The sequence below is a fragment of the Vitis vinifera genome, chromosome 9 (genome assembly GCF_030704535.1).
Source record: "Vitis vinifera cultivar Pinot Noir 40024 chromosome 9, ASM3070453v1".
NCBI lineage: Eukaryota > Viridiplantae > Streptophyta > Magnoliopsida > Vitales > Vitaceae > Vitis > Vitis vinifera.
The window spans coordinates 21,828,407-21,847,202 of record NC_081813.1 but is presented as its reverse complement, the minus strand read 5'-3'; the positions used below and the strand labels follow the sequence as shown (position 1 = coordinate 21,847,202).

General features: G+C 29.9%; 1 protein-coding gene across 1 annotated transcript; it reads right to left on the bottom strand.

Moving 5' to 3' along the window:
* Nucleotides 1-11,577: 11,577 nt before the first annotated feature.
* LOC100258233 (receptor-like protein EIX2) lies at nucleotides 11,578-17,463 on the bottom strand. The gene is made up of 3 exons (XM_010657006.3): nucleotides 17,350-17,463; nucleotides 15,996-16,995; nucleotides 11,578-13,896 (listed from the first exon to the last, which is right to left on the bottom strand). The coding sequence occupies exons 2-3, from the start codon at nucleotides 16,963-16,965 to the stop codon at nucleotides 11,729-11,731; spliced, it is 3,138 nt and encodes a 1,045-aa protein (XP_010655308.1). The 5' UTR covers nucleotides 16,966-16,995; nucleotides 17,350-17,463; the 3' UTR covers nucleotides 11,578-11,728.
* Nucleotides 17,464-18,796: the final 1,333 nt, after the last annotated feature.

The window sequence follows — 18,796 nt, the reverse complement described above, 5'->3', positions numbered from 1 at the left end:
TTCATATTTGGTTATATTATGAAAAATACGAAAGAAAATGAAATATAATTAAATTAATTAAAATTTATATATTTTTAAATTATTTAATCATTATTTTGAAGGGTTAAAAGAAGTGAAAATATTTGAAGTACCATATAAAAATAATTTATTAATTTTAAATTTATTTTTTATTTAATTTTCTCACAATTTTTTTAGGAATTAAATATAGTGTTATTTTTTTATTTCATTATAGAAAATATAATAAAAAAAATTAAATATAATTAAAATTAGTTAAAAATTTATATGTTTTTAAATTATTTAAAAAATAAATTTATTTCCTATTTTCCTTTTTTTATTTTTCATATTTTCCTTCCAATTTTTTTACGACCATGAGGAGGACAGTGAGACTTTTCTAACCATAAGTTTTAACTATTGATATTTAGAGTAAATAAATTGTTTGCTTGTTTTTTTTTTCTTTAATTAGAATTATGTAGTGGTTGTGTTTGAGGAAAAGATTTCTCATTTTTTATTTTCTTATTTTCATGGTAATAATGATTAAATACCATAAATTGTGAAAATACTAATGGTTGAATTTTACGGAAATATTGAAAATTTGAATAGAAAATACACATGAAAGAAAAATTAATTAAAAAAATTAATTTGAATAGAAAATATCCACGAAAAGAAAGACTTATTATGAAGATTATTATGATATTTTTAATAATCAATTAAATAAAATTTTAAAGTAAAATAATTAATTAATTATATATTATTTCTTTTAAATTTGAGATATTTGGAGAAAAGACATTGAAATTGGAAGAATGATTTCTCTTAATTTTTTCTTTAAGGAAATGACTATTTTGGACATTATTATCCTTTTTATTTCCTTAAAAATGGCACTTGCCTCTCGTTTTCTTCATGCCCTCTCCCTTCTTCTAATGAATTTTGGAGGGGAATCATAACCAATATCAACCAAATGAACATTAACCACAACTTTCTCATCTTTTTCTCTTCTTCAAAATTCTTCATCTTTCTCTTTATTTTTGGTTAAGGTTTTTGTGGTTTTTTGCAGCTATTTTTTTTTTTTTATTGTTTTTGGTTAAGGTTTTTAGCGAGATTACGGTTGAGGGATTATTTGCAATGGGATTTTGGTCGGGGGTTTTTATTTTTTATTTTTTATTATATATATATTTTTTACTTGGGACTTTTTACAATTATTTTTTATTAGGGTTTTTTTTTTTTGCAAATGTTTTCTACAGGGATTTTGAAGGCTTTTTGTAGTGGGATTTTGCTTGGGGTTGTTTTGCGGTTGTTCTTGTAAATTTTTTTGGTTTAGATTTTGTTTTGGTTTCATTTAAACTTCTAAAATGTGAAGGTGAGATCATGGAGTCTTGATATCTAACATTAAAGTCTAGATAAATATTTTAATTAACAAGTGTTTTTTTTTTTTTTTTTGTTAAATTTATAATAATAAAATAACCCAAAGTATTTTCACTTTGGGTTATTTCTCAATATAATTAAAAAGAAGAGGTCATTTTTATAATTTGACGGTTATTTTAGCTCCAAATAACCCCTTAGATCCCACATACAATTGACTTAAAGCTCAAAGGTCTAGTCAAGAATACGGATCAATCTAAGTTTAGGAGGTGTTTAGTAAAACTTAATATTTATTACTTAATGACTTAAGTTAATTTTAAGTTAAATTATATTTAAATTATTAAGTTAAAATTTATTACTTAATTTTTACTTTAAGTATTCGACTTGTTTAATAAAATTAACTTAAAACTTATCATAAATAATAAAATTGACATGTTTATCTTCGTAAATTATAATTATGCTAAAAGAGATTGAGTAATAGTAAAGGTTATGAAGTAGTAAAAAAGATCATAAAAATAAGTAGGGTAAATGATAGTAAAAGGATAATCTAAATATATTGACTTAAGAATAAATTAATTGTTTTTATCTATTATTTAAAATTATTTTTAATTTTAAATTATATCATTAAGTTATTTTATCAAATATATTTAATTTATTTAATAATTTAAATTAAATTATTAAATTACTAAATTACTTTAAGTTATTAAGTTGATTTACTAAATGCTAACTTAGTCATCCGTAACCTAATTCTGTTATCCTTTCGGGTCACAAGATCTCATCTTAGGGTGATTGGGATTTGAGCATGAATTTTTATTTTTTATTTTATTTTAATTCCAATTTCAAAAAACAATTCAAATCATTTATACAATTCAAATATAATAATGATTGAGATCTGGAACGAATTTTTCAAATGAAATTCATTGACACGCATTTGACCCACTTTCCGTCAACGCGGAAACTGATTTGATTGGAAGTGGGAAAATTTCCAGGAAGTTCATATCCTGGCGCGGATGAAATTTGTCTTTTTCCTTGACTAATTCCAAGGCACCTTGGACAAGCAAAAGTTTCACACGTGCCCACAACGTTATTTTCTCCGGACGGGATTCTCATGGCTGTCAAATTTCCAGGTAAATTAACAGCAATGAAAATTGACCGGCCATGGAAAATTCCTCGGATTCCATGGAAAATCTTTGTAGTTGTATTCCTCTGATTCCATTCAATCTTGTCGGATTAGGGGAATAGTGGAGGATTTTTTTATTTTAATATCATTTTTAGGTTATATTCCAGAAAATTTTGAAAAAAAAAAATATACAGGGGAAGAAAATAAAATAAAATAAAAAATAGATCTAAAATTAATAAATTATTTTTATGTATTAATTTTTTTTTACTAATTTAACTCTTTTATATATTGATTAAATTATTTAAAAATATATAAAATTTTTAATAATTTTAATTATATATAATTTTCTTTCGAATTTTTCATAGTAAAAACATATGTAAGAAAATCATTTTTTTTAATATTTCATTTTTCTTTTCTTACTATTTTCCAAGGAATCAAACATAATCTTAAGAAACGAATATTTTATAAAATGTTTATAAAAATGCAATATTTCTCATATCGTATTTTTTGAAAAATGATTTTACGTATATAAATTATCATTTTAAAATGAGATTTTAGTAGAAACATGTATTAATTTATATTTTTGATGTGAATAATTGCAATGCAAAATCATTTGATATTTTAATATAAACACTGAAAAGAAAAAAGATGATTTTGACGTGAATATAAGGTATATAATTTTAGAAATAATTTTGTGACTACTTAAATTCAATTGTTTCCTTAACCATTTCAAAAGCAACTAAATAAAAATAATAATTTTTTTAATGAAATCCAAATACAAGAAAGTTATTTTCCTTAATATGTTTGATGTTAGAAAGTACCAAAAAAAAAAAGAAAAAAATTATTATATTTGAATATTATAAAGAAAAGGAAAGAATTTATTTTAAATTATTTTTCATTTCTAGGCTCTCTTGATAAAAATGGTAAAACATTATTTAAATATCTTACCATAAGTAACTTATGTTTTCTTTTGGAAAAAAAAAAAAGCCGAACATAATCATGTCTTATTCATATTATTATATTCTAGAGTCAATAATTTTATACAAAAAACTATTAAACTCATCACTTCTTATCGTTAATCTTTTTAAGATTTTATTGAGGTCTATCGATTTCTAAGTTTTTGTCGTAAACCTAATTGATTATTTTCAATTACGGAAATCAATAGTTTAGAAATTCGAAGTTAAAAAAAAAAAAAAGAGTATCTTCAATTATAGATCTATGTATTTTAATTAGGTTAGTCGGCACCGCAATAAAACTATCTTGTCCGCGTCAAGTTCGTAGTGTTGGGCCCAGCCTAACAAGCCCAGTGGGCTTCATGCTGGTCCAATCCAACTTTCTCCAACTGAACAACATTCATCTTGTCCTTTTCCCATCTGACAGTCGCCCCTTTCCTCTCGATTTCCAGGAGCCATCTCAGAAAAACACAGCAGCAGGCATTCGCATTGAATTACCTCGACTTTTCTGCCTTCTAAAAGAGCTATAAATAGGGAAGGGAGCCAAACCCACCAAATGAAACCCCGAAACAATCCCAAACACCATCCAAGAAAATCCCAGAAAAAGACAGAAACCAAGCGGTGGAAAAACAAAGAAGCAGAAGCAGCAGTAGCAGCAGGAGGAGAAACATGAGTATATTCCAAGTGTTTGATATGAGAGAAAAGGTGATCAAAAGAGAAGGAGCCGGGGCTGTGTGCCCTTGCTGTGGAGGCCCTGTTGTTGCAACGCATCTTGACTGCAATTTACATGTGTGTTGTGTCCCTGTCTCCCGCAAAACCAAGACCAAGTACTTCTGCGCCATCTGCTCCCGTTCCCTAATCGTCACCCGCTGATTTTTTCAGGGTTTTTCCCTCATTAAAACCCCATAAAATCATAGAAATATGTAGTTGAAGACTTGGAAAATTTGAAGTGGGTGTTTGTAATAAGGCTTGTTGTCTTGGAGTGGATTTGGGAAAAGTGGAAACCACTTTTCCAAATGCTATTTGTTTGGTGATATTTTATATGGGATGTTTTGAGTTGTCTTTCAAGAGTGTTGTAATTGAACATATAGAGAGAATGGGGATGTTTGATTTTAAAAAATAAATAATAAAAATAAAAAATAAAAAATATTTTTTTGGCCATTTGCAAGACACATGTAATGACCCGCTCTCAACCGTTTTGGACCCAAATAAGTTCTCACGGTTTTAAAACGCATCTACTTGGTTAAGAGGAGCCTCTACATATATAGCGTCAGAAACATTCTCCTCTATCCGATGTGGGACATCACAACACAAGACCTTCTTTGTCATATATTCCACCCAAAGGTTGCCTAGCATGCAATAGTCTTAAAATGACATAAAACAATGGGAACCCAATCAAAGGAATGGAAAATTAAATACAATGTAACCAAATTTAGTCGAATTTTCAAAGTCTCCACAGTTAAAATGGTATTTGTCTTTTTAACTTGATGCTAAACATAATTTGCTTTTAAATTTCAATTGGTTTTATTTTATTTATTTATTTATTTATTTATTTTAACTTATTTGTTATCATTTTTAATTGAATAGAAAAAACTAAAATATAAAATTGTTTTCTTAATCTAAAAAGTTAATTGATTTAGCATGAAAAGTTTGTTTGACAGTGTTTTTAAAAAATATTTTTAATTTAAAAATTATTTTAAAAGAAAAATCAAGTGTTTAAAAAAATTTAAAACATATTTTTAAAAATTTTAAAAATCACATATAATTTTTCTTAGAGAATTATTTGATTGGTGATTTTCCTATGGTATGTTTTTGGTTTCCAAAAAATGAAAAATAGAAGTATTTAAAACTAGGTAATTGTATTAGCACAAAGGAGTCGAGGTTCGTGATGTCTCATGTTTACAAACAATGAAGACCTAGGATCCGGATATTGTAATAACTTGCATTTTCTCTTGGTTTTTGACCATCCAAACAAAGTATTTGAATAGTGGCAAACTACGAAACAAGCTATTGAGAGGAAAAAAGAGCATATCAATATTATTGCACATCTCCGTGAGTGGAAAAATTTTCTCATCAAGTTTTGATTCCACCACACATGTGGAGACAACAAAGCTTTATGTGCATAAACATGTTCTATTTCGGCGCCGCCTTTTTTGACTTATTTTTTTTACAGTGTCAATTTCTAATTAAAGTATCCAAAAAGAAAAAAAAAAAATCAATATTGGACTGTTAAATAAATTTGAAAATTTATTATATTTCTATATAAATATTAATTTAAATTTTTTATTAAATTTATCATGGTTAAAATGACCCCATGGGCTGCAACTCGTAGGGATTGAAGCCATTTTCTTACTTTTGTTTCTTTCCCTACGTATTAAGGAAAATTGCTATTCATGGAAAAATTGAAATAATTGAAAACTAAATGACTTAAATTAAATGAGAGAAAAGAACACTAGGAATTGAAATTAATTAAATAAAATTTAAGACAAAATAAAAGACAATTATGCCATTAAAATGAAAACCAAAATTAAGCCTAATACTAGAGCTAGAAAATGAAAATGAATGATTATAACTAAACTAAAAACTCTCAAGGAAGAAGACGATGAGGAAGATGAAGATGCATAGATAGATTCTTTCTCTTGATCAATTTAATTGCCTTATATACTCTTCCCATTATGCTTTCATCACAAGCAAGCATTAACAAAATTTTGTTGGAAAGATAAAGGGAGAGATCTAGAGTATTAATATGCCAAGATTAAAAAATTCTTCCACAAGAATAACCACCTCTCAAGAATAATAACAACCTAATAAGAATCAATAATGGTAATTAAGAACATTCAACAAAAAAAGAAGAAGATACATGTTAGAAAATCGGACTTCTTCAACTTAGACTTGAACACTAATTTGTTTTTCAATGATTTTCTTCCTTTAAGAAGTTATACCAAATAATTTAAAAATCGGATCGGATCGGCTGGTTCAACCGGTTGAACTGTCGACGTAATTAAGAACATTCAACAAAAAAAGAAGAAGATACATATTAGAAAATCGGACTTCTTCAACTTAGACTTGAACACCAATTTGTTTTTCAATGATTTTCTTCCTTTAAGAAGTTGTACCAAATAATTTAAAAATCGGATCGGACCGACTGGTTCAACCGATTGAACTATCGACCGAACCCTGATCCGTTGACTGTAGGCTTTGGATTGGCATTGAACTGAATGGACCGACGGTTGAACCGTTTGGTCAACATATGGGTTGATCAAAACAGCCTTGGCCTTTGTCTGATGCATCTTCCCACCCACCAGACCCATTGAGATTTGGTTATAAAGAATAATAAATGCAATTGTGTTGCATTGTGAGGATTTGAACCTCGGATCAAAGGTTTACAAAGGAAAGATGCTAACCATTATACTACACAACTCCTTTGATAGATATAGGTAACAATATTTTATATTAATGCTGTTTGAAAATTTTTATAATATAAAACATTTAAACAAATATAAATATTTATATTTATGTTTATTTTTATAATAATTATTAACAATAAATATGAAAATATATTAAATAATATAAATTAATTAATATAATATTTTAAAATTTTTAAAATAATAAAATGCATAGATATGTAGATAAAATTAAATGTTATAATTTTCTTCTTATATGTAAATATTATACATATTTTATTTAATAAAATTTGGTATATTAATACATTTATATTTACGTTTACCATTTAATAGACATATCAAATACAAAAAAATGAAATGCTATAATTTTAATATTATATAAATTGTATATTTATGACATCATCGGTTTGACCGTGGTTTGACCACCGGTCCGACCAGTGAACTGTGAACCAGTAACTTTTCCGGTTTAATGACTGGTCCGATTTTGAAAACATTGGTTGTACCAACTCACAGTTTTCATTTTTCTACAAGAAATCCATCTCATCTTGCATAGCTTCATGAAAACTCAATGGCTCCCCCTCATCAATTACTAACATGTACTCAAAAGAAGGATATCTAGTAGAAGGACGATGCTCTCTAGTAGACCTCTTAGCTTGGGGTATCAAATCCTCTTGCCCCTCATACTCAACTAGCTCTTGTGCAAGTATGTCACTTGCACTATCATCTCTTGGTAGCTCATCAATTTCCTCTTCTTCATTTATGGGCTACTCTAATGATGGAGGAATAGGTACCAACTTAATGAAGTCATCACTTGTACCTTTAGATTGATTAGCTTTGTTAAAATCTCCCAAGGTTTGATCCTCTTGGAAGACCACATCTTAGCTTCTCACCAATTTCTTCTTGGTTGGATCCTATAATTTGAATCCAAACTCTTCATCACCATACCTAACAAAGACATGTGGAACTACCTTATCATCAAGTTTGGATCTTTGTTCTTTGGGAACATACACAAAAGTTTTACACCCGAAGACCCTCAAGTGGGAATAAGAAACATCTTTTCCCATCCACGCCTTCTTTGGAACCTCAAAGTTCAATAGACCTTAAATAGTAGGTAGTCTGAGCAGCTTCACCCCAAAACTCCTTAGACAACTTTACAATCTTTAGCATACACCTAACCTTCTCAATGATGGTGCGATTCATTATTTCATCCACACCATTATGCTGTGGAGTGCTAGGGACTATTTTCTCATGCCTTATACCATTCTTAGTGCAGTAAGTTTCAAACTCCCTTGAGGTATACTCACCTCCATTATCAAACCCGAGACACTTCAATTACCTTCTATTCTCTCTCTCAACCATGTCATGAAACTGTAGAAAATATTAAAAGACTTGATCATTTGATCTGAGCAAATAAATCCATACTTTCTTGGTAGCATCATCAATAAAAGTGACAAAGCATCTGTTTCCTCCAAGAGTTTCCACATCCATGGGACCACAAACATCAGAGTATACCAACTCTAATGTCTTTAACTTCTTCTTAAATCCGCTACTAAAGGAAACCCTATGTTATTTTCCAACCAAACAATGATCACAAGAAGACAAGGATTCATTTTTGGCCAAGGGAATTAAGAACTTCCTTTCCAAAACTTGCAATCCTTTTGCACTCATATGCCCCAACCTTTTATGCCATAACTCCAAGGAAGTACCCTCTATAGCATATAACTCATCATTACAAACTTTCCCTTGGGTCTTGTACAAAGTGCAACATGCTTCTCATTTCACAACAACCAATGCAGCCTTAGTGAGCTTCAATTTTCCTTTGCCAAAGTGGTTTTCATAACCTTGCTTGTCCAAGACAAAACCATACATCAGATTAAGGCATAAATTTGGAACATGCCTTACATCTTTCAATGTAAACTTCTATGTTGGTTTCAAAGCAAACATCACCTATCCCTACAATCTTGGAGTGACTAGAGTTTCCCATCTTGATTGTGCCAAAGTCTCCAACTCTATACTTAGAAAACAACTCTAAGTGAGGAGTAGCATGGTAGGAGGTTGGCAGTATTTATAATCCACTCAACTCCTTGCTCATCTACATGCAAACATTCATCTGAGAACACTAAAACTTCATCATTGTTAGATATAGAGGCTATGACGTTCTTGTCATCTTCTTTTTCCTGATTCTACCTATTATGTTCCATTTTCCAAATTCAAAAATTCTTTTTCATATGCCCCTCTTTTCCATAATGGAAACATTTGATTTTATCTTTGGATTGGGACCTTCCCTCAAACTTGTCATGATCTTTCTTTCCTCTATTCTTGTTTCTTTTTTTACTTTCTATGATGAGGACCTGTGTGTTTTTTGTCTCATAAGCCTTCTTCCTTGTTTCTTCATTGAACAAATTTCCTGTCACAAGATCCATAGTCAATGGACCATTTGGAATAGAGTTGCTAATAGTCACAACAAATGTTTCCCAACGGTTTGGTAGTGAACACAACAACAAAGATGTTTGCATCTCATCATCCATAACCGTTTTCATAGTAGCTAACTGATTAACAATACTCTAAAAAGCATTCAAGTGATATGTCATTAATATTCATTCCTTTAACTTCATGTTCACTAACTTCTTTAACAAGAAACTTTTATTCCCAACAATTTTTTTGTTCAAACACTAATTCCAATTTTTTCCAGAGATTATAAACATTTGTTTAATTTGCCTCATGATGATGTGAGGATGGGTCAATCCATTGCCTAATATAGGCAATTGCCTTTTTGTTCATCTTATTCCATTCCAAATTAGAAATATCTTTGGGCTTGGCTTCTTCACTCTCAAGAGTATCTGACAAATATTTGATGGTGAGAAAATCTTCCATCATGGACTTCCACATAGCCCAATTTGAATTGTTAAGTTTTATCATGGAGGTTGAGTTCCCTTCTATCCCCATATCTTTCAAGAATAAACATTCCCACAACTAGATTCTGATATCACTTGTTGGGAAGATAAAGAGAGAGATCTAGAGTATTAACCTACTAAGATTAAAAGATTCCTCCATAAGAATAACAACCACTCAACAATAATAATCACCTCTCAAGAATAATAATAACCTAATAAGAATCAAGAACATTCAACCAAAAAAGGACATCAAATATAATGTGGAAAAACCCTCCTAATGGAGGTAAAAAATCACAGAGAAAATTTATTCCACTTCAATAAATGGGGTTACAATAATTAAGTTCTCACTTGAGGTGGGAATCCATCACCCTAGGAAACATGAACATAAAGAAATCAGGGAGAAAACATACCATAGGGACTTCCCTAAAAGGTTGATGAAAGAATCTGTAACTTCACCTTGAGCCCTAGAATAGTGACGAGAAAACAACCTTGATTTTTTTTCTCAGTCAAATGCTCTTTCTCTCAAAATGTCAAAGCCCAAATGCTATTTATATATCTATATTTGGGTTTAGGGAATACGCAAATATAAAATAGCCTAATATATGGGCTCATGAGCTGGACAAATATAGCCCAACAAATTCATCAACATGCTCCATGTGTCCTCTTACCAATCCCAAAGAGTAATTAAAAGATTCCCCTATGTGGATTGTTTGTGCTTTAAGATGATTTAAGTTGATCTTAATGATTAAATGTTTCATTATGCATTGAAACATTTTAAATGGGATGATTAATTGTGGTTCTATTACGCATTGATTGTTGCCTTCATATACCCAAGACAATTAAGGAAACTTATCTCTAGATGTTCAATCATTTCTTCATTGTACAAGGATGGTCATAAGTTGTGGAATCATGATAAGATGCTGTCATGATCATTTTTGGCCTTTAGATCTACTTCTTCCTTCTTAAGAGATCGTGTCAAGGTTTCTAAGTAGAATGATTGAAGACTTGATGTAGGGCGGTTGATCATTGTCAAATAGTTAGGACAATCATATGGCTTCTTGAGAATCAAGCGTTCTTATGATCACTTTCTTCATAAGCTCCAATTTTGTCCTTTGTTTAAATGATCATTTCTTAAATACTACTAAGAAAACTATATATTCTTTTGATGTATGGTCGACCATTTCTTGCTAAATATTTAATTACTTATGCTCAACTTTTATCCTATGGTACATTCCTCTAGCATTTAATATTTTTGAAGATCATCTTCCTCCAAAACCCTAAACCCTAATATTTTTGTACCCATTCAATGGTTGAAAATGATATGATCGAAGTTTGATCAATTAGAGAAAAATAAAAAGAATTGGGTAAAGCAAAGACTGTTACCCTTAAGTTTGATTGATAAGAAATCAACCCAAATGACTTAAACATTATGTTTTACACTTCTTAAGCAACCACTCCATTTTTCAATAAAATGATAAGAGTTTAAAACATGGTTGATCAATGTTTACCATCATCCAACACCCCAAAAGTATTTACCATCTCCTCTAGCCATCTTCAAACATGAACAATTTGAAAAAGACAAGTGTCCAAGGGAGGATTTGAAGAGTATAAGCTAAGAGACACAATGAGAATTTTGGCCCAGAATTGCTAATACATAAATACGCTTACAACAACATATTTTAAAATTTCAAGAGACTATTTCCACATTACATATTTATAAGCTAAGTCAATATGAAATTGAAAATGCATAATGGATTTTTTAATCAAGAAATTTCAATATATATTATTGTCATGCAATTGTGATAAACATGAAAAGGCATAGATTTTCTAATCATGATGCAAAATAAATCTACAAAAACAAAACAAAGGCCAAGTTCCTTATTCCCAAATTTCAAAGGCTTCTTTGCAGATTTCATGATGAAATACATTTCCAAAGCTTGTATTCATACATAAAGGACACACAACAATACAAATACAATTTATTGTCACTCTCTTTTAGTTTCAGCCATGGGTTCTTCTTCTTCTTCTTCTTCTCCAGCTTCTTCTTCTTTCTAACCCCAGATTATATACAATTTCATCCACAAAACTAAAGTATGCCTCAGACCAAGATCTCTTCAATACTAAAACAAAAAAAGGGCCCAAAATACCCACTGCAAATCCCAAACCAACACTCAAATAAAACCACTCATCAATGAAGCCATTGTGATCCTCATCCTTATCATCATTAGTACTTTGTCCTCCGGGATTATCTTCTTCACATTTTGTAACAAGCGGAGCTCCACAAAGACCTGGGTTTCCATAAAAAATAGATGCATTGAAAGTTGTCATCTGTCCTATAAAAGGAATCATACCTGAGAAATTGTTGTTGGACAGGTTCAAATAGCCCAAAAATGTCAACAAAGACATGCTTTGAGGAAGTACACCGGAAAGCCTATTATTTGAGAGATCCAGAGATGATAATTGACGTAACCTTGAAATGTTTTCTGGAATTGAGCCAGTGATGCAGTTTCTTGACAAGTTCAGAATCACCAAACCATGTAAGTTGGTCATTTCCTTGGGAAACTCTCCACTAAATTTGTTGTTGGATAGATCTATACTAACAACCAGAGAAAGAGTCGTGGTATATTGTAGAATCTGGCTTTTTGAACTCACATCAAACCTTTCTTGGTAGTAGTAGCCTGCAGTCACCCCATACAACATCTCTCGGTTGATGTTTTGCTCTTGAGCCATGGCCTTGAGATCACCCAAGGCAGGTGGGATGCTGCCGGTCAGACGGTTTCCGGCAAGGTCCAGGACATGTAATGAACTTAAATTTGCAAGCTGAACAGGAAGCCCTCCAGTGAATGCATTGGACCTCAAACTTAGAATACTCAGATTCATGAACGCAGCTCCAGTTCCAATCCATTTTGGAATTTTCCCAGAAAAGTTGTTATAGCTAAGATCAAGGGTTACCAATCTTGACAAATTTTTTAAAGACGAGGGAAACTCTCCTGAAAGCTTGTTGTGGTTCAGGTGCAGTGATTTGAGCCGCCATAACCGAAGAAAATTCTTTGGTATCGTCCCAGACAAACGGTTATTTCCCAGGTCCAAAATATTCAGGTCGGTGCAATTATTCATGGTAGAAGGAATGCTTCCAGTCAAATTATTCCTTGAAAAATCAATCACTTGAAGACCATTCAGTAGTCCTATGGAATCTGGGATGGTTCCTGTTATTCGATTACCCGAAAGCGAAATGAAATACAAGTTTGGCATGGATTCACCAATGTTGGATGGGATGGGGCCTGTTATTTGATTGTTAGAAAGAATGAAGGAAGTCAAGGACGACATGGATTCACCTTGGCTCAATGGGATATGGCCAGAAAAATTATTATGGGAGAGATCAAGTATACCGACCCCGAAAGCGGAAAGAGGAATAGGCCCTTCAAGGAGATTGAAGCTGAAATTAACATATAGAACACCGGAAAATGTTAATATCTCTGGTAAACGACCCTGCAAGTGGTTGTGGGAGAGAGTCAAGTCCAGCAGATCAAAAGAAATATCCCAGAACCAGTCTGGAATATAACTTGAAATGCTAGCATTGGCGAAATCAAATATCCAGAGGTTCTTTTGAGACTGAATCCAAGCTGGAAATGAAGGGCCTACATGGCATGAAGCCATGGCAATAGAATTCGCCTGGAAAGGAGGAACCCAATCGGAACTGACATTCAAACGGAAAGAATTGAAGTTCAAGTTCAGATCCTCCAACTTCCTCAGCTTTGAGAAATGTTGTTCAGAGAGAGTTCCAGTCAAATGATTGGAAGAAACATTCAAGTTATGCAATTGAGAAAGCTGTCCAATACTGTATGGGAGACTTCCATTAAGCTGATTCCCTCCAAGCATCATATACTCCAGATGTTGCAGTGTCCCTAAAGAAGAAGGGATGGGACCTTCAAGTTTGTTGTTGGATAAATCGAGTCTCACAAGATTTTTAAGCCCACCCAACCAGTTTGGCAATTTTCCCGTCAACTGATTGTCATTCAAGCGTAACTCCATCAGATCAGGCAAAGGGCTTCTAGAACTGCAGTTTTCAAGTCCTTTGATGGCCTCTGGTAAATTTCCATCCAAGTGATTGGAACTCAAATCCAAATATCTCAAGTGGCAAAACTTTCCAATGGAGCTTGGAATTGAACCTGCAATGACCAGGATTAGAAATATATATATATATAAATATTGATTAAAATTATTTAGTGAATAATATAATAATCAAGAAAACAAATTAATTCATGAAACATTTAATATTTAAAGAAAAAGTAAATATATATATATATATATATATATATATATATATATATATATATATATATATATATATATATATATATTCTTGATGCATTGGTGAATAAAAATAGTAAGGATACGACTTTTTTCTTCTTTAAATAAAAATAATAATTATATTGACTTAAAACTTATTACTTCTTTTATTTATTTTTTACTTTAATTATTAAGGTTATTTAGTAAAATTAACTTCAAATTTATTTTAAATCATTAAATTAACATATTTACCCTCGTTAATTTTATGTCATATAATATATTTTCACTAATCTTAGTAATAAGTTTATTTGTTAAACATTCATATTATAGATATATAAGATAAGTACAAAAACATTTATTATAAAAATTTAGTTTTGAATGTAAAATTATAATTGTAAAATATACTCTCATTAAATATAGATAAATGAGGTAAGAAAGATTTGAGATTAATAATAAGTTGTTTATTTTATCTTAATAGTTAAAGTTATTTTTGCTTTAAATTGTGGTATTAAATAATTTTTCAAAACATATTTAATCTATTTAATAAATTAAATTAAGTTATTGAATTGATTAACTAAATTCCTTTTAAGAATTCAACTGAATATTATATTTTGAAACAATAAATAACTTCTAAAAGAAACTAAGACTAAAAAAAACACAACTTAAGAATACAATAACTTGTATAAGAAACTAAGACCCAAAAAAAAAAAAAAGTGAAAAGTGAAAAGCTTCTACTAAGTTAATTATGATAAAATGATAAAGCAACTAACTTAGTCTATAGTTAATTTGGCTCAAATGTATAGGATATGTTATAAAATAGAATCATTTAAATGAATTGACGAATGAGGATGTCCTTGTACTCACTCAAATCTAAATATTTAAAAAAAATTAGTTTTATCAATGGAGGTCTAATCTAATCAATAAAGTTTATAAGAGACAATCTATTAAAATAACAATTAAGTCTAATCTAATGAATAAAATTTATAAGGGACAATCTATCTTAGGTCTAATCTAATCAATAAAGTTTATAAGGGACGATCTATCAAAATAACAACTGTTATGACAACAATCACTTTTGTTTGTTGTAAAAAGTTAGTCCCTACTATTTTTAACACTACTTTGAACTCCGTAATTGCTTCCCAATTTGGATTTTAGTGGATTCTCTAATTAGATAAAAAGAAAACCAAGTGTTCGGATAATTCTTCCTACTCTTTTTATGCAAACAATAATGATTTACCTTATAATTGATTAAAAAGCTATTTGAAAAAAGAATATTAAAAAAATTTACTATTTTAAATTTAAAAATTTTAATGATAGTTTTTAAAAACATGAAGTTCTACCTTTTTATATAAAAGTTACTACAAAAGTAATATTATTTTTTATGTTTAAAAACCCAAAAAAAAAAGGGTGTATATATAGATTGCCTAAGTATTATTTTATTTAATTCAAAGTAGCTAGTGGTTTTAATGTTTAATTTAATAATAATAATAATAATAATAATCATAATAATAATATTATTATTATTATTATTATTATTATTATTATTATTAACAGTAGTAAATCTTTGATCAAGTAATCTAAAATAAAAATGAGGCAAAGGATGAAAAAAATTCTATTACCAGTAGACATAGTCCTTTTTCAAAGTTACTCAAATAAACACCTACTTTGATAGTTTGTCATTGCACACAAATTATTCAATAATAGATATTCTTGACAAGTATGAATTGCTAAATTATAAACTTTTTTGTTTGATAAAAGGAAAATAAATTTCCTTTTAAGAAATTTGCAATTCAAAATAACATTTTTTTTATAGGTAGGAATTAGTTTTTAGTAAGTAAAAAAAATATAGTAATTATCTAGTATTCTATACTAATGCATATTCAATAGGAGCATACATATACAATCATCAACTACATTTAACTACATATTAGTAAATTAATAAATAATATCAAATTTTCTACTCATGCAAGAAGCTTACCATGAAAGTTATTTGCACCAAAATTGAGAACTTCTATCTTTTTCCAACTCTTCTTCAATAGTTGAAAGATACTGCCTCTAAGATTGTTGTTCCCAGATAAATCCAAATATTCCAAATTGGGTAGTTCACCAAGACCAAGTGGAAGCCTCCCATGTAATGTATTATAGCTTATATCAATGGATACAAGACTACTAACATTTACAAGCCATTCAGGAAACTTGGAATTGAAATTGTTGTCATTGAGAGTTATAATAGCAAGTGAGGTAAAATTAAGAAAGCTTGGCATTGGAATTGAGCCAAAGAGGCTACAATTAGTTAGATGCAACTCAGTTAAAATTGGATGTTTGTTTAATACCTCCACCCATTGAGGTCCTACCAATGAAAGGTTAACAAAATTCATGTTAAGATGTTTCAAAGAAACAAGACCAACCATCCATTCAATGTTATCAACAAATAAATCATAAGAAGAAATATCAAGATGCTGCAAATTGGAAAGATTTCCTAAATTTGAAGAAATTGCACCACTAAACCCAGCATTCGATAAATTTAGATATTGTAAATTTTTCAATGACCCAAAGAATGGAGGAATTAGGATGTCTTCAAATGAGTTAAGACTCAAATCTAGATATTTCAAAAACTTGAGTTTTACCAATGATGGTCTAATTTCTCCACCCAAGCTCATAGAGCTCCAATTCTCGTATGCATCCTCAGGAGAATAAGGGTTATGAAGATCAATTGAAATGACAACTCCCGTGTCATTTTCACAAGTAATTCCTTCCCAATGGCAATAATTACTTCCATTCCATGATGAAAGTCGATTGTTGGGATCTTCGAGACCTTGTTTGAAATCAATAAGAGCTTCTCGATCAGATTGTAAACTATCAAAATGAGTATCACCATTGCAAGCAAGTTGTATTGCCATTAAATAGAGAATGGGTAAAATGAAACCCATAATCGAAGTTCTCTCCATGACAATATTCAATTCTCTAGAAGAGAGCACCTGTAAAATTTTTATTCCAATATGTAGTTAATATTTTTCTTGAATTGAATTAATTAAAATTTTAACTTCAACATAAAAATAAAAAAGTTGACAAAATTTAGAAGAATATTGTGTCAACAAAAATAACTCATTTATAAGATACATTTAACAAAGGCCATCTATCTAATATGATTTGAAAAAACCTACAAGCACAGCATACTTGGATATATATCAAGAAAAACCAGTAAGAATCATCTCACAGATCAAGCTTAATTTAATCAATCAAAACTAAAATCACCTGCAAGAGAGTTAGAATCATTAGACAGAGAAGCATATGAGCAATACTTTATCAACATCAGTGGAGAATAACCTTACCTGATATCTCTTCCTTGTTCCTTGTTTATTTGATTCAAGAGAAATATATAGAAGATGATCCTAGAAGATGAACCAGAGTGAACGCAATGACTACTCAGCTTATCCAAAGTGAACACAATGACTACTCAGTTTTTCCTTCTTTCTTTGTATTGTATAGTACTATACGAGTGAGTGAAGACAAAGACAAACCAACTTTTTCTTAGTCACCTTATAGTACTATATGAGTTGTTCCACTTTAATTTAAATGTTAATTAATTGAATGGAAAATGACTAGTGACTACCTTGACCATAGAAACAAGGTGTCTTGATTGAAATCTAAGACCAATACAACTAATGCTAGAAATGATCTAGCCAATAATTTATTGACTTCGTGGTAATCACACATGATCACTCAAACTAGTGGAATTGACTAACAGTACCAAGCGGAACTATTGACAAATTAACAGGATCCATCACTTTGTGGGGTCAAATCCATAGGGTGCCACTACTCTCCAATATGGTTCTAACTTGAGGTGGTGGGTGGAGTGTCCCCGTCTTACCTACTCCTGATTTCATTTTTCCAATGAAACCAAAAATTTTTAAAAAAAAATTAGAAAAAGAATAAAGAAAAAAAAAAAAAAAAAAACAAGGCGGTCATGGTAGCTGTAATCATACAAACCATTTCCTACATGGCTGATTTTCTGAGGGAATATGCCACCGAATTCCTGGGACTCATCACTCAAGTGAAGTTCGAAACAAATTAACAAATTGCTTATTAAAATGGGAACACAATTTTCCCAAAAAGCAGGAAAATTTCTGCTAAAGAGGGACAGATTTCTAATCAATTCAAGAAAGCTATATTTTCACAAGTCAAAAGTTTCTTTTCTCTACATTTCGCTTTTAGACTTTAAGCTCTTTCCCATTACTTTCGTTTAGAGACGATTACTCTTTTTTTTTTCCTTTTTTTTTTTTTTATCTGTTTTCTTTGAAGAATTTGTGCCGGGGATATGGAATTCCAAGAAGGAAAAAAATCTTTGATTAATCAAAGTGTGCTATTCGTATGTAACAAAAGTCAGAACTTCATCCATCATTTAATGGCCTACTCATATATAGTATTGAATGAAAACATTACACAGCAAATGTAGTCCACATTTTGGTTCAGAGACTTGGGAGTCAAACAGAAAAAACAAAAAAAAAAACAAAACAAAACAAAAACACCAGACTTACCTAGAAATAATATTAAACCTTTGCTCAATTCTTTAAAGATCGTAATATTAATATTGTAAAATAATACTAATTTAATTTTTATTTTAGGTATTAAGATTATTTAGTAAGGTTAATTTAAAAATTTTAAATTATTTTTATTAATTTTAATTAATATTTATCTTCATTAAAATTAAGTAATAAATTTATTTATTAAACATCCATATTAAAATCATTATAAATACATAAAATAATTATAAAATTA